The sequence below is a fragment of the Epinephelus lanceolatus genome, chromosome 17, assembly GCF_041903045.1.
Source record: "Epinephelus lanceolatus isolate andai-2023 chromosome 17, ASM4190304v1, whole genome shotgun sequence".
Lineage (NCBI taxonomy): Eukaryota > Metazoa > Chordata > Actinopteri > Perciformes > Serranidae > Epinephelus > Epinephelus lanceolatus.
Genome location: NC_135750.1, coordinates 23,318,333 through 23,338,596, shown reverse-complemented (window position 1 = coordinate 23,338,596; position 20,264 = coordinate 23,318,333). Strand labels below are relative to the sequence as shown.

General features: G+C 41.1%; 2 protein-coding genes across 6 annotated transcripts in view; one reads left to right on the top strand and one right to left on the bottom strand.

Annotated features, from left to right (window-relative positions):
* Window positions 1-587: 587 nt before the first annotated feature.
* On the top strand, window positions 588-7,519 carry ap3m1 (adaptor related protein complex 3 subunit mu 1). 2 transcript variants are annotated; one of them, XM_033612593.2, is made up of 9 exons: window positions 588-851; window positions 1,182-1,459; window positions 3,333-3,504; window positions 3,650-3,787; window positions 3,927-4,012; window positions 4,113-4,246; window positions 4,506-4,713; window positions 6,102-6,246; window positions 6,344-7,519. In XM_033612593.2, the coding sequence occupies exons 2-9, from the start codon at window positions 1,187-1,189 to the stop codon at window positions 6,442-6,444; spliced, it is 1,257 nt and encodes a 418-aa protein (XP_033468484.1). In that variant the 5' UTR covers window positions 588-851; window positions 1,182-1,186; the 3' UTR covers window positions 6,445-7,519. The 2 variants fall into 2 exon arrangements, with proteins under 2 accessions (XP_033468484.1, XP_033468485.1); XM_033612594.2 differs by having other exon boundaries at window positions 1,159-1,459.
* Window positions 7,520-11,472: 3,953 nt separating this feature from the next.
* LOC117248434 (vinculin-like) overlaps window positions 11,473-20,264 on the bottom strand; it is a 33,101-nt gene continuing 24,309 nt past the window's right edge. For 2 of the 4 annotated variants that reach the window (XM_033613513.2, XM_033613516.2), the window contains 9 exons: window positions 20,044-20,193; window positions 19,823-19,931; window positions 19,335-19,637; window positions 19,132-19,256; window positions 16,261-16,446; window positions 14,983-15,159; window positions 13,864-14,067; window positions 13,681-13,785; window positions 11,473-12,362 (listed from right to left, as the gene is read on the bottom strand). In XM_033613513.2, coding sequence (XP_033469404.1) covers window positions 12,216-12,362; window positions 13,681-13,785; window positions 13,864-14,067; window positions 14,983-15,159; window positions 16,261-16,446; window positions 19,132-19,256; window positions 19,335-19,637; window positions 19,823-19,931; window positions 20,044-20,193 — 1,506 coding nt within the window. In that variant the 3' untranslated portion in view covers window positions 11,473-12,215. The remainder of the gene's footprint in view (window positions 12,363-13,680; window positions 13,786-13,863; window positions 14,068-14,982; window positions 15,160-16,260; window positions 16,447-19,131; window positions 19,257-19,334; window positions 19,638-19,822; window positions 19,932-20,043; window positions 20,194-20,264) is intronic. The other 2 variants (XM_078176202.1, XM_033613519.2) reach the window with 1 other exon arrangement.

Genomic DNA, 20,264 nt, shown 5'->3' with positions numbered 1-20,264 from the left:
TTCTCATATAAAGTCTTTAAAGTTGTACTAATCGTTATTTTTACACGAACAAAAGGTCAAATGAACATGTAAGCAAATATGCAGCTTTTCAACTAACATTAGATCATTACAAGACATTAGAGAACTACACAGAATTAATTAATAAAATAATTAAATAGTCACCAATTGATAATAAAAAGTTGAGGTAACATAAGAGACAACTGTTTTTAAGGAAATAAAACCTCTAAAACCCCACCCTACCATACAGTAGAATAACAAAGTGAGTATAACCAGCTGGTGAACACAGTAGCGACTAAACTTAATATATACATATTTTTTGTCTGATAATGACATGCCATGCAGACTGTCTTTGCTCTGCTTACATGGTTATAATTTCACTTTGTGAATAGTAGCAGATCTCTCTGGTGGATCTCAATTTAAGACTTACAGTGCATTACTGTACTAAGAATTATTAAGCAAAGTATTTTAATGTGAAGCTGAAATAGTCAATCACTTGTTTCACCATGCATGCACACCTGCAAGGCGACACTCAGGGCAAGAAACTCCCAAGTGCTCCCATACAGATCTTGGTGTTAGCTGCCCGCAAACTGTGCCTGATTAAAAAGTCCGAAACTTTGCTCTGACAGTGTCTGTCAGGTTGACTCAAAAGTTTATTTGTATTTAAACAATCCAGAATTAATTGTAATGTTTTACTAATCGTGTCTGAGCATTGTTATTTTGCGTTAAAGATTAGTACTCGTGACTAGTTTGTGTTTACGTGTGAGTAGATGTGCAGGCGTCTCCTCAGTAACTCGGACTAGTCTGCCATACTGGCACCAAGTATCCTTGGCACAGGCACCCGGAGTTAGCAGGTAAAACTTTTAAGCAATCTCAGAAACTTTGTTTACATGATCCGCTGTTTAAAGCTGCCATGTTGCTGCTGCACTGTCACTCTGAAGTTTATTTTTGTTTAACATTAAGGATGGTAAAAATGTCGGAAGTTTCCAATCTCTGTTCGCTAGCCAGCCGGTTAAGTTACCTGTGGTTGAAGTTATTTTAACACAGAGTGACAGTAGGTAAACGTTGACACCAAGTGACACTGCTTTATATTAATATTTGCATTGTTTTGATTTGGGTGCAATCAAATATTTGATCAACTATCTGCCCCCACACTAACAGCAACAACCCCCTCACTGTTGCAGCTGAGATGATCCACAGTCTGTTCCTGATCAGTCACTCTGGAGACATCTTCCTGGAGAAACACTGGAAGAGTGTCATCAGCAGGAGTGTGTGTGATTACTTTTTCGAGGCTAAGGAGAAGGCGGTGGACCCGGAGGATGTTCCCCCAGTCCTCCAGACCCCACACCACTATCTCATCAGCATATACAGGGGCAAGCTCTTCTTCCTGTCTGTCATCCAGACTGAGGTCCCTCCACTGTTTGTCATCGAGTTCCTCCACAGAGTGGCAGACACTTTTCAGGTGGGATTAAATTTTGAGTTGAAATTGACAAATAAATGCCAGAATTTAAAAGTCAGACAGATGTTTATGGGTATTGTCTTGCAGTGGTGGATTTAGGCTTGGGGAGGGGAATAAAGGGGGCATCAGGGCAGAGAAAGTTTTCTAGCATGTAGGGCAGTCTATTTGGCATTGCATCATGTTTTCTCAATTTTAAGGCCACTAGAGAGGGCTACATCAGCCCTGGGGGTCAATTGTGGCCCCCTGACTGGTTTTAAATGGCCAGTGGTATGTCTTTTTAAAACATTCAGGCAGGACATGATGTCAAGCACAGCTCACATCCCAGCTACATCAGCTGATTTTAAACAGCCTTATCAACTGATGGAGCAGCTGACTGATGGATGAGAGTCAGCTAATAGATCACTAGATTGCTCTCTATGCAACTAATTGGCGAATCTCATTCAGGGTGCCCTACTTAAACTGCTTTGCAACCCGCCTCCACCCCAGCACCTCCTTTTCATGCTGTGTCTGACTTATCAATGTCATTTCTGTTTGTCATTGATGCTGCTCTGTTCTGTTCCCGGGGGTCTTTGCTGCTGCTCTCCCTGCCTTAGGCTTTCCATGTGGGCACGAGAAAGGGCAGAGAGGTTTGCTCTGTCTGCCTCAGGCTTTCCTCTCTTGCAAGTGGAAGGGCAGAGAGGTGTGTTCTCTCCACCTTAGGCTTTCTGTGTGGGCCCAAGGAAAGGCAGAGAGGCCCCAGAACAGAGCCACACCACCAAATATAATAATTCAAATGGAAATAAACTTAAGTGTTCCTGACTGGAATGCCATAGGTGGGCTGTTACACAATGTAGTTAGTTCACTTGCATTTTTTCTGTTCACCTCACAATGGTAGACTATCATATGCAGCAGGTGGAATCATTGTGTTTTCATAAACAGACGGTAAACTAGCAAGCCAACACTTACCATCAACAGACATCTCCTGCTAGGTAGCAGACATGACCACAGCAAAAAAGCATAAAGTTGACAGCAAGGGCCACGCTTTTGGGAAGTTGAGTACTCTTCGCTGAAAGATGAAAGTACCGTTTGTCTCACGTATGTGATTTTTTTTTAACTGACCCATATGATGTGAGAAGTAACTGGTCTCCAGGTATTTTCACATTATCTAATCTAGTCAAAATATAAACGTAAAATAAATCTGACAGGATAAGGGCATGATGAAGACTTTGGCACCAGCTTTATTCACAGAGCCTTCACTCTATGCTAAACAGCCTCGCCCTGCATTAAAAAGAACACTGGTAAAATGACCCAAGAGCTAGTAGAATAATGGCCAAGCATCAGGGGGAAGAAAAAAAAGGTCAAAAAAGAAGCCCTAAAGCATAGAACAGACAGCAAATTGTGTAAAGTTACTAAAATTATCAGGAGAACTCATATTCAAATGAAATAATCTGGAAAAAAGAATCCAAATAGACTGTTTTACATAAACTTCCTGCCATTGTTGCGTTCACTATTTGGGTTAATTGTACAATTTATCAGTTGTTCTATAGAGTTGTATTTTTTTTTGCATTGAATATAGTATGAAATGTATGTTACTTAGTCAAAGGTCGGCAGTTTACTCAATGATTGGAGAAGGGATCCCTTAAGGAGAAAGGTTGGGAACCGCTGATCTACACAGACAGAAATATTGTAATCTAACTTTTCAGTTTCAATTGAAATTAACTGGTAACTTGCCCAACACTGGTAAAAGTAAAGCATCTGGATTTCTTGTATATTCACTACAGAAACAATACACACAAAAAATATATATTGTACACAATGGGATTCACATAGGATCTTAAATTTTTTTTAAAAATTGAGGTTGTTGACAAGACAGTTTTTTCTTTGCATTCGTCGACAGGACTACTTTGGAGAGTGCTCAGAAAGCATTATCAAGGACAATGTGGTGACGGTGTACGAGCTGTTGGAGGAGATGCTGGACAACGGCTTCCCACTAGCAACAGAGTCCAACGTGCTCAAAGAGATGATCAGGCCTCCTACCATCCTGCGATCAGTTGTCAACACGCTCACAGGTAAACAGAGGTCACCCTGACTCTGGTGATAAAGGTCAGTCTAACCTGTCCCCAGCGTCTGTCTACTAAAAACCAAATTTCATAGCATCTACAATGTTTATATGTACATTTATATTTTTGCCCTTCTTGTGTGTGTGTTTTCCAGGAGGTAGTAACGTTGGAGACACATTACCAACCGGTCAATTGTCCAATATCCCATGGAGGCGCGCTGGTGTTAAATACACCAATAATGAGGCATATTTCGATGTGATTGAGGAAATAGATGCCATCGTGGACAAATCAGGTACAAACTTGTGTGATCACCACAATTGAAGAGTGTGTCCATGACAGTTAGAAGTGTTTACTTTTCCTGGAAGATTATATAATTAGGTGTGATCACATTTTAAACATGCTTGCATTTCTTTAAATCTCTTCTTATGCAGGTACAACAGTATTTGCAGAGATCCAGGGTGTGATTGAAGCCTGTGTGAGGCTCACTGGGATGCCTGACCTGACTTTGTCTTTCATGGTGGGTTCACGTCCTCTCAGTTCTGTGTTTTTTATTTATGTGCTTAAGTATAAAATTCACTCGCCATTGTTGTTGTTGTTGTTGTTGTTGTTGTTGACAGAATCCTCGTCTTCTCGATGATGTGAGTTTCCACCCGTGTGTACGGTTTAAGCGCTGGGAGTCGGAGCGTGCCCTCTCTTTCATCCCGCCAGATGGAAACTTCACCCTCATGAACTACCATGTCAGCTCTCAAAAGTAGGCACATGCACATCTGTATGTGTTAAATTAAATTTAAAAAAATGTATTTAGGTGCGTGATTTGGTAGTCAGCATCTAATAGCAACAATAAAATCTTTGTGATGCAGAGGAGTGGATCAAAATTCTTGTTTAATTTCCCCAGTAAGGATTCACAATCCACACTGTGTTTACTTGTAAACAAAAGCTGGTTGCTGTCTGCCTGCTGAACCCAGCTGTTTATTGTCATCGCGTTCAATTATGTCTCTGTCCCTCCTCAGCCTCGTGGCCATTCCAGTTTATGTGAAACAGAGCATCAGTTTCTTTGAGTCGGGACCTTGTGGTCGCCTGGACATCACGATCGGACCCAAACAGACCATGGGAAAGACAGTGGAGGGCTTGATGGTCACCATCCACATGCCTAAAGCTGTGCTCAGTGCCAACCTCACAGCCACACAGGGAAACTACACCTACGACCTCGCTACCAAGGTAACCAGTCATTTACAAAGCTGTCCTAAGCAGCAGCACAGTAGGTCTGTGTTAAATGAGAACGGCCTCCTCTTTTAAATGTGGGCCCTTTTGTCCGGTCAGTGTCCATCATACTTCTCAGTTTTTGTCAATATTGTCAAATGCTTCACTACAAAGCTACTTACATTTTACCTGCCTACCCCTAAATTAATAGCCAAAGTAACATCAAAGGGATAGTTTAGATCTTGTGAAGTGGGGTGGTATGAGATACTTAAACATAGTAAATGTGTTACCTGTAGTAAATGGTGGTTGGCGTGCCCCCAGATTGGAGAAGCAGAAGCAGGCAGGAGTACCGCCATGGAAGCTAAACAATTTACTGCTGTGGATGGCCGGTAGCAGCAACATGTATTTTAGCTAACTTAAAAAAAAGATTCCACCAAGAAAATAAATCAGTGTAAGTTTAATCATACTTTATATTTTCACCACTTGACCTTGCCATTAGACAACCCATGGAGAACTGAACCTGTTATCTATGTAGGGTTTCTCACACATTAATTATTATTATTATTTTTTTTTATGGCGGCCTGCCACGATCAAAACATCTGCTGCCACAAATAGATTTTCTATTTTTAGAGCTGGACCATGCATTAGGAGCACTGTTAAAATATTTATACTGTTTGGTCATTCATAGCACCACACTGTCTGAGTACAGATTGTGCAGCAGAGTGTCAGGTGCATTAAAGGTGAAACTTAACTGTTCATTCTGCTGGGTCTAAACTGGGTCTAATTCGCCTCTGCAGCAGCCGCTTCTCTCCAACGATGTGATCTGATCAGCTCTGAACAAATCAGTAGATCAATTATCCACCCCACAACTCAGGAAAAAAATAACTCATGGAGAGCTCCGCTTGTGCTGCATTCATGGACCCAAAAAACTTCCAAATTTAGAGAGGGGACACTCTCTAAAAAAGAATGTTTCTTAGTATCAACAGCTTGAGCTCCCTGTCAGAAAAGGCTGTCTTACACCACACTTAAACAGATTTTTTTTTTCTGTAACAAAAATATGTTTTGCTGCTGCCCCCTCTACAGCAGTACATTGCTTAGCTTCCGTGCCGGTATTCCTGTCTGTTTTTCCAAACTCGGTCTGTGCTAACTGCCATCCCCTGTAGGGAATACACTGACTATGAATAAGTACCTAATACAACCTCACTTCAAAAAACTACAAACTATCCCTTTAAAACTGCTCTTTAAAGCCAGGAGATTTTTAAAATAACATTATAGAATAGTTTTTTTTGTTGCTCTGCGATGAAGCAACTGATGTGATCTTGGTCAGAACTGGTGGTGTTACGGAGAAAATAGATAAAGCGTTTTGTTTTATTGTCCTTATGTGGAGCATGTCTGTGTTTTGATAGGTGCTGGTTTGGGACATTGGGAAACTGAACCCCCAGAAGCTTCCCAACTTGCGAGGCAGTCTAAGTCTGCAGGCAGGAGCTCCCAAACCTGAAGAAAACCCCCCACTCAACATCGACCTGAAGATCCAGCAGCTGGCCATATCAGGTAACCCTTGCTCCATGACCTTTTAATCTTTTAACTGGGCCAAGTTCAAAGTCCATTTTGAGTCTTTGCTCACTATGCTTCTCTCCCCTCTGTGCAGGTCTGAAGGTGAGTCGTCTCGACATGTACGGAGAGAAGTACAAGCCATTTAAAGGGGTCAAATATTTGACCAAAGCGGGGAAATTCCAAGTGCGGACCTGAGTAATGACTGTCAGAGGTCAGAGGTCAGAGGTCAACAACCCAGTGTGCCAAATAGGCGTCAAAGTTATCAGTGCTCCAAAAATGTCTTACATATCCTCTGGCTCATTGTCATTAATGAGTTATTTATTATGTGTTTAGCATTACAAATGACCGGATGGTATGTGTGGCCTGTAAAGGGAAGCCTTAATAATCAATGTGACCTTGTTGAAGTGCTATTAGTTTCTATCCAGTTTAAATGTGTTGCATTATATGAACCATTCCTCTTTCTTTTGTACTGTTTCTGTTTTTCTTTTGTCTTTTAACACCTTCTGAGTGTTGCCTAAGGGGAATATTTCGATTCAAAAAGGGACACTCGCAGCTTACCGCCTTGCTCCTCACAACTTAAACACACCTGTACAATCATACCTACATGTTGCCTGAACTTAAGCAGCCATTCCTTTTGAAGACATTTTTACACAATTACAGTAGCACCAAGTTTTATACCTATATATATGTTTATTTTTGAAGAATCTTACGTGTCTACTTTATGAGTAGCTGCAGTGTCTTAAGTCACTGTCTTTAGAGCAGGTATTTTTGCACGCATTCACTCCTTAATGTGGCCTTGTAAGGTAGGTTACAGTGCTTTGCATAGCACACTACAGCACACACTGCATGGCTGGGAGGCCTGAGGGAAAGTATATTTTCTTTACATCCAAGGTACATTTGACTAAGGGAGTACAACTATCTGCAGAGCCTCGAAACGAGCCAGTGATTCAGGCAGTCTGTTGGGAACAGTCGTGTAAAAAGCACTCAGAAATCTACAAAAGCCTCACACAATCTTGAATGCAACTTATTTTCTCAGCACAAGATTTGCACAATCAGTTGTCCACGTGGAAAATACTACTTTAAGCTCTTGTATGAAGTTGAATCTGTATGTCAGTGTTTAAGATGTCTCATAAAAGCTTTAAAATGACGTGTTCACGTGTGCTCTTTCTGCCATGCTAACAGTGTGGCTAACTTTGGTTTATTATGACATTCCCGATGGCCTTAGTCAGTATGTCAGTGTTTAAGATGTCTCATAAAAGCTTTAAAATGACGTGTTCACGTGTGCTCTTTCTGCCATGCTAACAGTGTGGCTAACTTTGGTTTATTATGACATTCCCGATGGCCTTAGTTTTACCTTGTGTTCATTTGCAAATGCTCGCATGCTAACACTAAACTAAGATAATAAACATGGTGAACATCAACTTCAGCATGCTAGCACTCACTGCAGGCATGTTAGCATGTGGACATTAGCATATACCTTAAACCATCTCTGTGGAGACATGTATAGCTGCAGGCTCATTCCATTTGTAGCGTACACGACACGCCCCTACAAACCACGCCCACCACATGTACAAGACAAACCTACCAATGCGACAGCTATCTGAACACTGCTACAATCCCAAACTGTAGTGAATAAATGAGACTTAATGTAGCTATAATCCACGTAATAATACATGAAGACATGATTCACTTTCTAAGTAACAAGATGTAACCCTTCCTATTACCCTTACTCTAACCACCTCTCTATTAATGTAGCTAGCTAATAGCTCAGCAACTTCACAATTTTGTTGGGACTTCCTCTTCCAGGCCATGGAGTGAAGGGTGCTGATCATGGACTGAAGTGCAGATATGGCTTGTCATGTAGGTGAAGGTCGGGTTATGTAGCTGCTCCAGCTGCAGTTACACCCACTTGTCTCTGTGCCTCGTACTGCCTCAGCATGGCTGTACATTTGTTGTAACACACTGCACTATTGGAATACTGTTAGTTAAAAGGACTCAATATCAAAATACATCTTTTTTTCTCCTCCTCAGGAAGTGCACCAGGCTTTGAAGCCAATTTTCATATTGGCCAATCAGTGGAAATACAACTTCTGAAACGGTCACATGATGCCATGGGGCCCAAAAATGCTTTTTCCAATTGACTTACATTGTGAAAGGGACATCTGTAAATAACTGGATCATTTGTTTTTTTACAGTCACAACTCTTGGGAAATGACTCAAGTCACTGTCGGGTTCAATCGATTCGGTCCAGTTACATTTCGTAAGCCTAGAAAATCATTTCTATCACCATTTACTTTAATGGGGTGCTCAACCAGAAATTTGCCGCTCAGCTTGAAGTCTTGAGGCGCTTGCTCTATTGGCCCAATGACGCACAAGATCAGGGTAATTATATACCCAGGAAGTCAAACTTTTTTGGCTTCCTGCACCACTGAGCAACTTTCATAGGAATTAACGAAGCCCTGCCTTCAAGGGTGTAGCGAGTTGTCTTTATACTTGCATGTCCTCCCATCCATGAGAAGATCCACGCTACAGTCTACATCAGTGGTTCCCCACAGGGTCCAGATATTAGTCATTAGTTTAAGGTCCACACAGTCAAATTTATTCAGCCTCATACTTGCATTTGGCCATGTTGTTGAACTAGTTTGTTGTCTCTGTTAAGTAGCCTATTTAGTCACTCTACAGCAGGAAATGGCACTTCAAGTGTTTTTTTACAAACTTGACACGTTCGCAAGTCACTTGCAGTCTTTTCAGAATGGACCCACAACCCACTTTTGGACCGCAACCCACCAGTTGGGAACCACACATGATAAAGAGCACTACAGGCAAGAGGTGAATATGTATTTTTGATTTTCAAGTGAACTATCCCCTTAAGTCTTGCTCCCCAATCACACTCACTCATCTTATGTTATGATACCAGTGACGTGTGAGAGCAAATTAAGAGGCTGACTCCATTCAACATTATTATAGTCTTTTATTCTTCCAAGGCACAGCAGATGTGTTGGCAGGGCGAGAAGCTATCAGAATACATTCAGGGTGTGAATGAACACATCAAGTACACACAGAAGTACACCCTGTCGCTCTCAGTGAGGGGTCAGTGACTGCTACATGCTCAGTAGGCTCAAATAAAGATGTAAATGCGGCTAACATTTAGAGCTCTGTCCCTGTAACCATCGAGGGCACGGCTCACTAATACTGATTAAGTGAAGAGGTTTCACACATACACACACACACACACACACACACACATACACATTCTCCATTTAATAGTTAAATTTGCCCGGCCATTGTAAAAATGTGTCATAAAACTCAATGAATTACTGTGTAGGGAATGAAAATATGTTTTCAATGATTTGATTGAATTTACCAATCACAAATCTTTAAACTGCTGTGTATTTTTTCCAGACAAAACTCTACTCCTATAACAAAAACGACACTGACATCAATGCCTGGTATCACTTAAAAAGGTTGTTTTTGTTTCCAAACCACCGGGGTTGTCTTATATGAAGATGATGCTTCAGAGCATTCAGAGTGGGATGAGTGAGCTCACACATGGAGAGAAGTCTACAATCAGGAGGTTGAACAGCTGTCTGACGTCATTGGTTCTGATGAATTTTGAATAAAATATCCAAACAGCTCAACTGTTACAGAGATAGTGCAAAAACAAAGCACTACAATTAGTTAAAAAAGAGAAAACATTTTTTTTTTTTTTTTGCTAAAAACAAAAAACATAAAAATACCAGACCTCAAAAAGTACCTCAGTGACTCTAAAGAAAATGGTCTGTCTCATTTGTAATAACCTGGATTTTAAAGAGACAGTTCACCCCAAAAAGAAAAATACATATTTTTCCTCTTACCTGTTAGATTATTTTGGTGTGAGTTGCAGAGTGTTGGAGATATCGACTGTAGAGATGTCCGCTGTCTCCAAAATAAAATAGCACTAGATGGCACTCGGCTTGTGGTGCTCAAAGCGCCAAAAATGCATTTGAAAAACTCAACAGCAATGTCTCTTTCCAGAAATCATGACCCAGTTACTCAAGATAATCCACAGACCTTGTTGTGAGCAGTTTAATGCAGGAACTATTTTCTATCTTATTTTGAGTTTCAAACACTTCATTCCTGTATGCAAAGATGCACCAATTTGTGTCTTTTCTGCATCAATGTATGGTGAAAATATTCTCCAGCTTGTTCTCATTCCCAGCATGTTGAATGCCGATGCCTTGTCACATCCTTCAGCTTGTGATGCCTTCGCCAAAGGCACCCTTTAGCGTCTATATTATGATCCCCAGGCTTTCAGTTGACCCCAATGTATACTCTCCCCGGCAATATTACACAATGAGAGCAAGGAGTGAAAATGGGTTGGTACTTCCTTCCTTCTATCCAGCATAGTTGCTTCATCTTCTTCCTGTTTTATAGCAGATTGCAACCATTGTTTTAAGGTTGTATATTGCCACCACTATGCGTTGAGTTTGAGCAGTTTGTCGAAGTAAAAGTCCTGTTACTTTCATGTTTTTACTAGGGGGGGACAAAGTCACATCATCTAAATATTGATGGGGATGTGTCTTCTGCATCCCCTCAAAATCCATGCCTGTGCATGCATCTACTCATGGATGAGAGGCTCGTGCTCATGGCAGCGAGAGATCTAAACATTAATGGCATTCTCCTCAGCTGAGCTGTAATGTTAGCCAGGTCAGTGATGCTAGGTGAGCTAGCAAAATGCACGGTGTTGGTGGGTTTAGTTTAGGAGAAAGAAAATAGTCCCTACATGAAACTGCTCACAACAAGGTCTGTGGATTATCTTGAGTAAGCAGGTCATGATTTCTGGAAAGAGACATTGCTGTTGAGTTTTTCAAATGTATTTTTTGGTGCTTTGAGCACCACAAGCTGAGTGCCATATAGTTCCATTATATGTAAGAGAAGGCAGACATCTCTACGGCCGATATCTCCAGCACTCAACAACTCACACCAAAAACAATCTAGACTGATAAATAGCACTACAGGTAAGAGGAAAAATATGTATTTTTGATTTCGGGGTGAACTGTCCCTTTAAGTGTTAAGATGAAACATACAGTACCATAAAACAAATCCTTTGGCATTGCTCACTGTTAAAAGAAATAACTCAATACACCCATTAAGAACGTCTCAACTTAAACCTTAACGTCTATCACTCATACTGCAACTGTCACATGAAAACCTCTTTTCTATTAAGAATCGACCTTCCCGCAATCAACATTATTCATTATTTATTGACAAGCGTACATTTCTTTTTAAATTATACAATCACTTCTGAAACTATATCTTTTGCCTATAAGTATAACACTTTAAATCCAGAAGACCTTCTGGTTCTTCAGACATCACCAGACAACAGTGATGATGTATCACCTTTGAATTCATAGATCTTCATTTAAGAACAGTGTTAAAAGTAAACATGAAGAGAGGAGAGCTCGTTGGCCCACACAAGACTCCACACTTTAGTGTCAAACTCAGTGTATAAAGCTCGTAGCTGAGTGTTGTCCATAAAACAAATTATTACTGTATATACAATAGACAATAAGAAACTCTCACTGAAAAAAAGAAAAGAATTCAAAGTAAATGTTCTCTAGGAGATAAGTATCTTAATGTCATAATTTTCCTTTAGAAAATAGAAAAAATTTTCATGCAAAAAATATATACCTGGGATTTGGATAAACTCTTGTAACACAACATACCAAAAATATATATTAAAAACTGTCTCCGTAAGCCTATGTGATTCCACAGTTACAGATAAGGAGAGCTGGAGAGCAAAGCTAAACTCACTCCGATAAACGAAACCTGCTTGGTACCAAATCTGATGGTTCCTGGTACACGCCACATCACGATCAGTCTCCTCTGTGAAGAAGTGCACATGTTTGCACTTCGCTACTTTTACCCCAGGTGTGTGCTATCGGTGCAAAGTTAAGATTGTTGCTAGATTCAAGGACCAGGTTTGTTTATTGGTACCAGGGGGTTTTGCGCACCCAGCGAAGGGTGCATCCTGCATCTGTGCGGATCTTGATGGAGGCTGCTTCTGCTTCCCTGACGGTCTCCTTCACCGACTGCATTAGATTCTGGGCGTTATGGACCAACATCTCTGTGGCCTGGTAGAGGTAAACAATTGGAAATAAAGCAGTCAGGAGTAAAATAAAAACAGAGATGGGACAAAATTAAAATGAAGTTATCAGTGGTGGAAGAAGTATATAAATCATTTACAATTTAAAGAAAAAATACTGCATCACAAGTAAAAGTCCTTCACTCAAAATCATACTTGAGTAAAAGTACTAATATTAGCAAATGTTCCTAAGGTATCTTAAGTCAACAAGAAAAGTCCCTTGTAACTGATATATTATGATTATGGAGCCCGTTTCTGCCAGTGTGATAAAAAAGAGCCTGTAAGTCATGATAGTTAGAGACTTTATTGAAATAATGAGTCTGTATGTAAAAATAATGAGAACAATTCTTAAAAAATGGTTAAGTATTGTTTCTTTTTTTATCATTTAAAGATATTAAGTTACTGAGATAAGTAAGTCATTATTTTGAATTTCTTATTTTAAGAAACAAAGTCATTATTTTGAGATACTAACTCATTTGAGAAAGCTAACTAACTTTTTTTTCTAGAATGTTTCTCATTATTTTGAAATATTAGCTCATTATTTTGAATAGGTTTCTTTTTATTTTAGGATACTAACTCATAATTTGAGAAAGCTTTTCATTATGTGGGAAAACTAACTAATTATTCTAAGAAAAAAAAATAGCATTTTGAGATACTAGCTTGTTCTTTCAGAAATTTTCTCATTATTTTGAGATACTGAGCCATTATTTTCAAATATTAACTTGTTTTTTGAGAAAGTTTTCATTATTTAGGGAAACTAATTCATTATTTTGAGATACTATTTTAGGATACTAACTTATTTTTTGAAATTTCCTTACAGTACTTTGAAGTATGTTGAAATACTATGCCATTATTTGAGAAAGTTTTTTGAAGCTTCTTTGCAATACTTTGAAGTACTTTGAAATACTACCTCATTATTTTCATTTTCTCATTATTTCAAGTAACAAAGTTATTATTTTGAGATACTAACTTGTTATGGAGGTCCATTTCTCAGTATTTTGACATTCTGACTCATTATTTTGACTATGGTTCTCATTATTTGGGGAAACTAACTAGTTATTTTCATAACGTTTCTCATTATGTTGGGATACTAAGTCATTATTTCTATCATAATGTCTTACAGATCTTGCCTTTTTATCCTACTAGAGTAAATGAACTTCCACATTATTATGTATTATGTAAAAGCAGCATTTTACTGTTATAGCTGGTTGATGTTATGCTCATTTTAACTTCCTTGTATGCTGTTAGCTAGTTAAGTTCAGCTTAGGCTGCTTCCCTGTGAGTTATATACAGTTTTGCTAGATTACCTGCTCTGACTCTTCTTCACTGATGTTTGTTCGTCCCAGCATAGTGGCTTTGACGGTCGAGAGGATCTTCAGCTGCGTACTGATGGTGGGGATCCGTTCACACACCTTTGGAACGAGAAAAATGTGAATTATTTTCTGTACAAGACCCAGAGGACAGTTCAGTATGTGTCTGCATGCCCTTACCTGCAGCAGGTTAGTTCTGATGCGTCTGTCGGTGCACTGCTTGGCCACTTCTTTAGCCAGTCTCGTCACCTCATCTGAGGCCTTGGCGATGTCCTTGGCACATTGAATCAGCGCTCGTTTGTTCCCGCTCCCGCCACGCACCAGCCGAGACATTTCTGCCATCAGCAGGGCCATCCGCTTGGCTGCTGCTATAATGTCATTACCCTGCGAAGTGGGGGGTGAGGGGCGGAGGAGGAAGCAGTGAGAGCTGTGAGCAGGACACCGGAGAAGGGCATGGCTTTGGATAAGAGATGAGAATGCAATGGAAACATAGCGTGTGAGTCATGTTTCCACATTTTAAAAGAATACTGGTGCTTTGTATAAATTAATTTTAAGTACAAAAGCAAAACAGGTGCTAAAAATACAAGCAGAAAGCTGCATGCAGTGTCAGTGCATGTTAGCACATACTCTTCAACCTTCATGTGAGAGAAGATAATGCTGTAATTTACATCACTAGTTTTGGAGGAAAACAGTGTTGAGGTTCCACTGCCCCCCCTCATCTTACAGTCAATGTGAGGTTAGTACCCATGATGTGGAGCGATCAGTAGGCACCCTGTGACTAAGAAGCAGATGCAGGTGATTATACCAGGCAAGCAGGCAGTCTAATGTCAACACTACATCACCCAGAAGTCTTTGGGAAACTGTCATCCTTGGCTTCACTGGCTTGTGAAGCCAGTACCAGTTTATCCAGGTGGTGCAACAAACAAACTTGGCATTCCAACAATCCTCAACCTTTAGTTCAAACTTTTAGTGTGACATCAGCATAACATTGTGTCAACCATGTCTGAGTGTGATGCAGCAACAGCCACAGCTACTTGGAGGTTTCCATGGTAGTGGCAGATGCAGAGCTCACTGTTTGCATGGCCACAGTGACCAGTAGTCCGAAGGGTGTGACATTTCTCCCGAGGGGCTTCCCTTGTGTGGTGTATCTATCTGTATGCATGCGTGGATGTTTGTGTGCTGGGGGTCAAACAGCTGCATGATCCCTCCCAGCAGCTCAAACAACTGGGAGCCATTTACCAGCACTATCTGACCCACGTCTGGTTGTGTGTGCACTCATGAGCATGTGCGTGCGCAGACCTTGCTGGACCACTTGCGCGCCTCCTGGTGGAGAGACTGGGCCGCTGCCAGAATGGGTTGATTGACAGGCTGGTTGGAGGGCATCATCAGCAGCTCTGGCTCATAGTCATCCTCACCATCAGTAAACTCATCTTCATCATCTACCTCTCTCTCCTCTACTGCCTCCTCATCCTCAGGCTGGGTGGGGCGGGGTGAGGGGATTGTTGGTGGCGGATCAATGGGGATGGGAAGGGAAGGGAGGGAGGCAAAGAAAGGGGAGGAAAAAAGGAGGAATGTGGAGGAGAAGGGGAAGGAGAAAGCCAAGGATTGCAGGAGGGAAGGAAGCATGGGAGAAGGAGGCATTTAGTACAGTATGAGAGGCACTGGATGGAAGAACAGAGGACAGGAGATTTACAGGAGGGAGGAGGAACGAGTACAAGCACTGTGAAGGAGCAGGGACAGGGAGGTGGAACAGCACGCACAAGCAAAGATGGGGGAAAAAAAGAAGAAAGAGGAGCTGGTTTGGGCAGGTAGCAGGTGGATGACATGCCTTACTCTGAGACAGTGGCTGTGTTGACAATGTGTTGTAAATCTTTTGCCTAATCAAACAAAGTCTACTTGAGGCCAAAAACAGTGGTTGGCATCCCTTTAGTGTATTTAGTGTATAAGACGACAGATATTTTGTGCCTGATGTATAGATCTAAACAGGTGTCAGGAAAGCTAGAGAGGGGAGAACGGTTACGAGCTTCACACAGACAGCGAGAGGGCATTATTCCTGAATAATCAAGGGTCATTTATACAGAATAAATGCTCCTATACACAGTTCCTCCACACAAAAACACTTGGACACACACATACAGAACACAGACATTCACAAGGATAAGAGTGCAAAGAATACAACTGCAAATATTGTGCACTTGCTCTCATGAGGTTGGATTGTCTCTCCACAAATGATTGTTTTTCTCATATTTTCTTAGTGCATGTAAGTGTATATATGTAAGCCAGTAACAACCTGACATGCCAACACCTCGAACAGATGACAGTTTCCAGTTTCCCCTCTGAAATTGGAATCCAGCCACTGATATCCACATTTCAGCATCAACATGATTTCAGGAAAAACTTCAGGATATTCACAGAATACGAGAAGGCACTTCACCATCAGACAAGTGTATTATGACCAGCAAAGCACTAACATGATACTGTACGGTATGTGTGCTACTGACTTTTACTGACTCTGAAATTAAACTCATTCGATGTGGTGACTATGCAAACTCTCTGTGTGTGTTTGTGTGAACTAACCTTGCTCGACCACTTGCGTGCCTCATCGTGCAGCTGCCTGGCCGCCACCATCATGGGCTCGCTGAGCACCTCTCCAGCCTTCTGCTCTGGGAACTCTTCATCCTTCTCCTCCGGAGGAGGGGGCCGAGGTGGGGGCACCTCGCCCTCTGGTAAGGGGGGCTTGGGTGGCGCCTGCTCATCACTAACCTGGAAAAAATTCACATAGACCAACATATGTTACCTTTACATGTGCAGTCCATGAACAAAGGAGGGTGTGGTTTTTGGATGGTGGAAAAAAGTCTGCACACTGGGGCTTTAAAGAGTAAATTAACACCAGGCTGAAAAGCAGAGTTTTGCTGCCCTCTCTGGGGGAAAGTTTCAGGTCTGTTTCATCTCTGATCACATGACAATGTGCTCTGTTGCACCTGTGACAACACCCAACAGTGATGTCTTATTGTACTTGAGTACAGCTGTACAGAAGGTAAACCACTGGAAGTCAGAAAAGATAGGATGTCCGGTGAATGTTGAGTTGCTTTTTAAACATTTGATACCAATTTGGTTTTGGTGTAGTCTCCCAGGTAAGGCTGCCACTAACGATTATTTTCATTGTCGACTAATCTGTCGATTATTTCTTCGATTAATCGACTAATCATTTCATCGAAAAATGTGTTAAAATGTTGAAAAATGTCAGTCTGTCTTGCCCAAATCCCAAAATTACGTCATCTAATGTCTTGTTTCATACATACATACAAGGGTTTTAGTTCACTGTCACGGGAAAGTGTGTAAAGCTGCCAATATCTGAACGTAAAAAGCTGCAGTAAGAGTATTTTGGGGTACTTTTATAGTGCTTTTCTATGAAAAATGACTCAAACTGATTAGTTGACTACTAAAATAGTCACTGATTATTTTAATAGTCGATTAGTCATCGATTAGTCGACTAATCATGGCAGCCCTACTCCCAGGCCACTGGTTCTCAAACTATGGTACGTGTACAATTGCTGGTATGCAAGCTCCCTCTAGAGGTATGCGGAGGAATATCTGAAATATATACATTTTAAAATTTTAAATATATTGTATATATACTGCAATCAAAATATTACAATATTGCAAATGAAAATACTTGGAGCCCATGAGACCCCTGGCATGTAATTTTAAATAAGTTTTGCCTTTCCTGTGATATTTTGTTTCCATATCTGCCTGCTAAGTAGTCACGTTCACAAACATAACACACACATTTGTCCATGATTAGTTAAGGGCTAATCTGTGGTGGCAAAATAGAGATTTGGGGTAAAATGAATGGTTTAAAAACACTGCAACTGTCACTCCAAACAGGAGCTATGAGTAAGAGAAGTGCGGATAAGGAGGAGAATACTTCCTGCAGGCCTGCTGAAACTGAAGTGAATGACAATCAACCAAGTGCATGAGCTAGTGGCTACTTAGGCAGAGCCAGTGAGCCAGTGTCTCCATAGCACCCAACAGGGAATGGCCCTTCCGGTGCAGGAGAGTTGTGTAGAAGAGATTAAGTGCCAGTTCTAGTGTTACTCCTTTGTACAACGTGGCTGCTGCTGACAACAGTCAATGATAATGAACTATCTGGAGCTGAATATGGCAGGTTTATGCTACTGTACTTTAACGTCAATCATAGTGATGGTACTTGGAGAGGCTAATATATTCTGAGTTGGTGCACACTGTTAAAAGTTTGAGAACTTCTGTCCTAGGCTATATTGTTTGTCCCAATATCACCTGTTTAGCATTACATCCAATTGCTTAAATTGAATTATTTCCAGACTGACAGTATGTGATACCCTTCGTCACTTATATTAAAGTAAACCCCCCGATTAACTGGTTTTAAAAGTATTTCTTTATAACATTAATATTAAGAACTAGTTTTAAACTTTGTGTGGTTGTGGTTTGATCAGATTTAAATCAAAGAGGCCATACACCCCAACAACAAGCCAAATGCTGCTAAATCTTGATTGGTACACCGGAGTATGTGACTTCACCTATTTCCAATGGAGCCCCGCCCACTCCAACCCAGCAAGAACAGCACAAAAATAGAAATCTCTCTCATGAAATGACCTAAACAATTTTAAATATGTCTAATTACAGCATTATTTTGGTAGTATAAGGGTAGAATGGCATCTAAATGTAGCCAGTACCTTGTGTCTGGCGTTGTATTTGATTTCTAATTAGACTATGATCTTGTACAATGGTGTCTAATTATGTATTAGGATCTCATATTTGGTTTCTAATTAGAGTTAGAATAATAGAATCTAAATATAGCATATTTTGTGTCTACTGTGGCATAATATGCGAGTTCCTATTACAGCATAATTTGCACGTATGGTGTTTAATTAGGGTATAACTGTGTTCGTTTACTATCTAATGAAGAATATATTATTTTATGCTTTGCTCTAATTTGATACAAAGTACATCTTATTATGTCTTATTAGTGTACCGTAAAATTAAGTGCGATTGAAAATAGTGCACTGATGTGGGACCCAATTACTCACTGTAAGAAGCTGACTGAGAAAACAGGTATTCATGGCCTTTACAGGGGGTTTAACACTTGGTAAAACAGGCCTGCAGTATGAGGTATTTGTTTACATTTCATTCAGTCTTAACCCTTCATGAATCTGCACTCAGCAACATCCAGCTCCACATTTATAATTACACCCGAGGGCTGCCCACTCTAACCAGCTTTCTGCCGTGGGACACTGAGCAGCTCCACTGGAGCAGGTGACAGTTTGGGGTCACTGCTACCAAAGATAAATGAAAAATGACCCATCTGTATTAATGCGTTCATTGTTAGTAGGTAATGGTAGGAAAGTGTAGAGTCATTTGAAGGTTAGCTGTGGATAATAAGAAGTATGTGTGTTTGAATGTGCCTACATGGAGCTGGTCCAGGTCGGGTGGTGGAGGAGGGAAGTCAGGCTCCTGAGGTTGGAAGGCTTCTCTCACTTTTCCGACTGAAGCCAGGATCCTCAGACACGAGTCCAAATAGGCCTTTTGCAGAGCTGTGGAGGAGAGGGTGCAGCCTGTGTGACTAAACCTGCGCGTACAGTATCTTGAACATGTGTTTGTATATCCTGTACCTTTATCTTGTATGTTTCCAGCCACTGCTTTGGCGTCCATCACCATGGGTGAGATGGTGTGGGAGAGGATGTCTGACGCATGTTTCACCGTGTCTCTGAACCGTGGATCTTCAGAGTTCTCCACTTCCCTCTTAGCCACCAACAGGACCCGATTAGCTCTTCTTGCTATGCTTGTTGCCCCGGCAACAAGCATTTGGGGCTGAACATTCGCCATGGCAACTCGGCACTTGTCGATGTCTTTCTTTATGGCCTCCTCAGAAGCATCCAGCAGAGATTTGGTATCGATGGCCTCGTCCACCAGACCTGAGGCCACGGACACACAAACACACACACACACACACACACACACACACACACGGAAATCAAACTCTAAATCTAATTTTTAGTTTGTTAATGTAGTTTAGGCTGTTTGTTGCATCCTGCTGTAACACTGCAACTACTTCAAAATGCAACATAGTCGATAATTTAAATGTTAAGAAAATCCTCACCAGTGAGTCTCTCCACATTGTCGATCCACTGGTTCTTCATGGTGTCAAAGTGCTCGTACGCTGCTTTATTTCCAGGATTCTTCAGCAAGATCCGAGCAGCACAGGTCACCTGAACATCAACAAACATGTCAGTGTGTGTATGAAGCACTCGCTGACTGCTGCATGTTTTAACCAGTGTGTGCAATCATGCAAATCAGAGTCACCAAAACAAACATCATCACCTGTGGCGTGAGCTCCCTGGCATGTTTCACAGCAGCATGTATCCCCTCCACTGTGCTCTTATTGGCTGTTCCCACGGCAGCAGCCTTCTCTGCGGTCGCCCCCAGCCGACCTGCGTGGGTCTCAAAGTTCCCTGCACGCTCTTCAAAAACCTACAACAAACATTCACACTGGTTTGGTCAGAGCGCAGACGTGATCATCTGGATGGAGCAGACTCAGCACA

What these genes read in the sequence shown, in the direction of transcription:
- ap3m1 (XM_033612593.2), top strand. Translation starts at nt 1,187, where the DNA reads ATGATCCACAGTCTGTTCCTGATCAGTCACTCTGGAGACATCTTCCTG. An exon ending in TACCATGTCAGCTCTCAAAA is followed by an intron (nt 4,247 to 4,505) that starts GTAGGCACATGC and finishes GTCCCTCCTCAG; the next exon opens with CCTCGTGGCCATTCCAGTTT. An exon ending in CCAGCAGCTGGCCATATCAG is followed by an intron (nt 6,247 to 6,343) that starts GTAACCCTTGCT and finishes CCCTCTGTGCAG; the next exon opens with GTCTGAAGGTGAGTCGTCTC.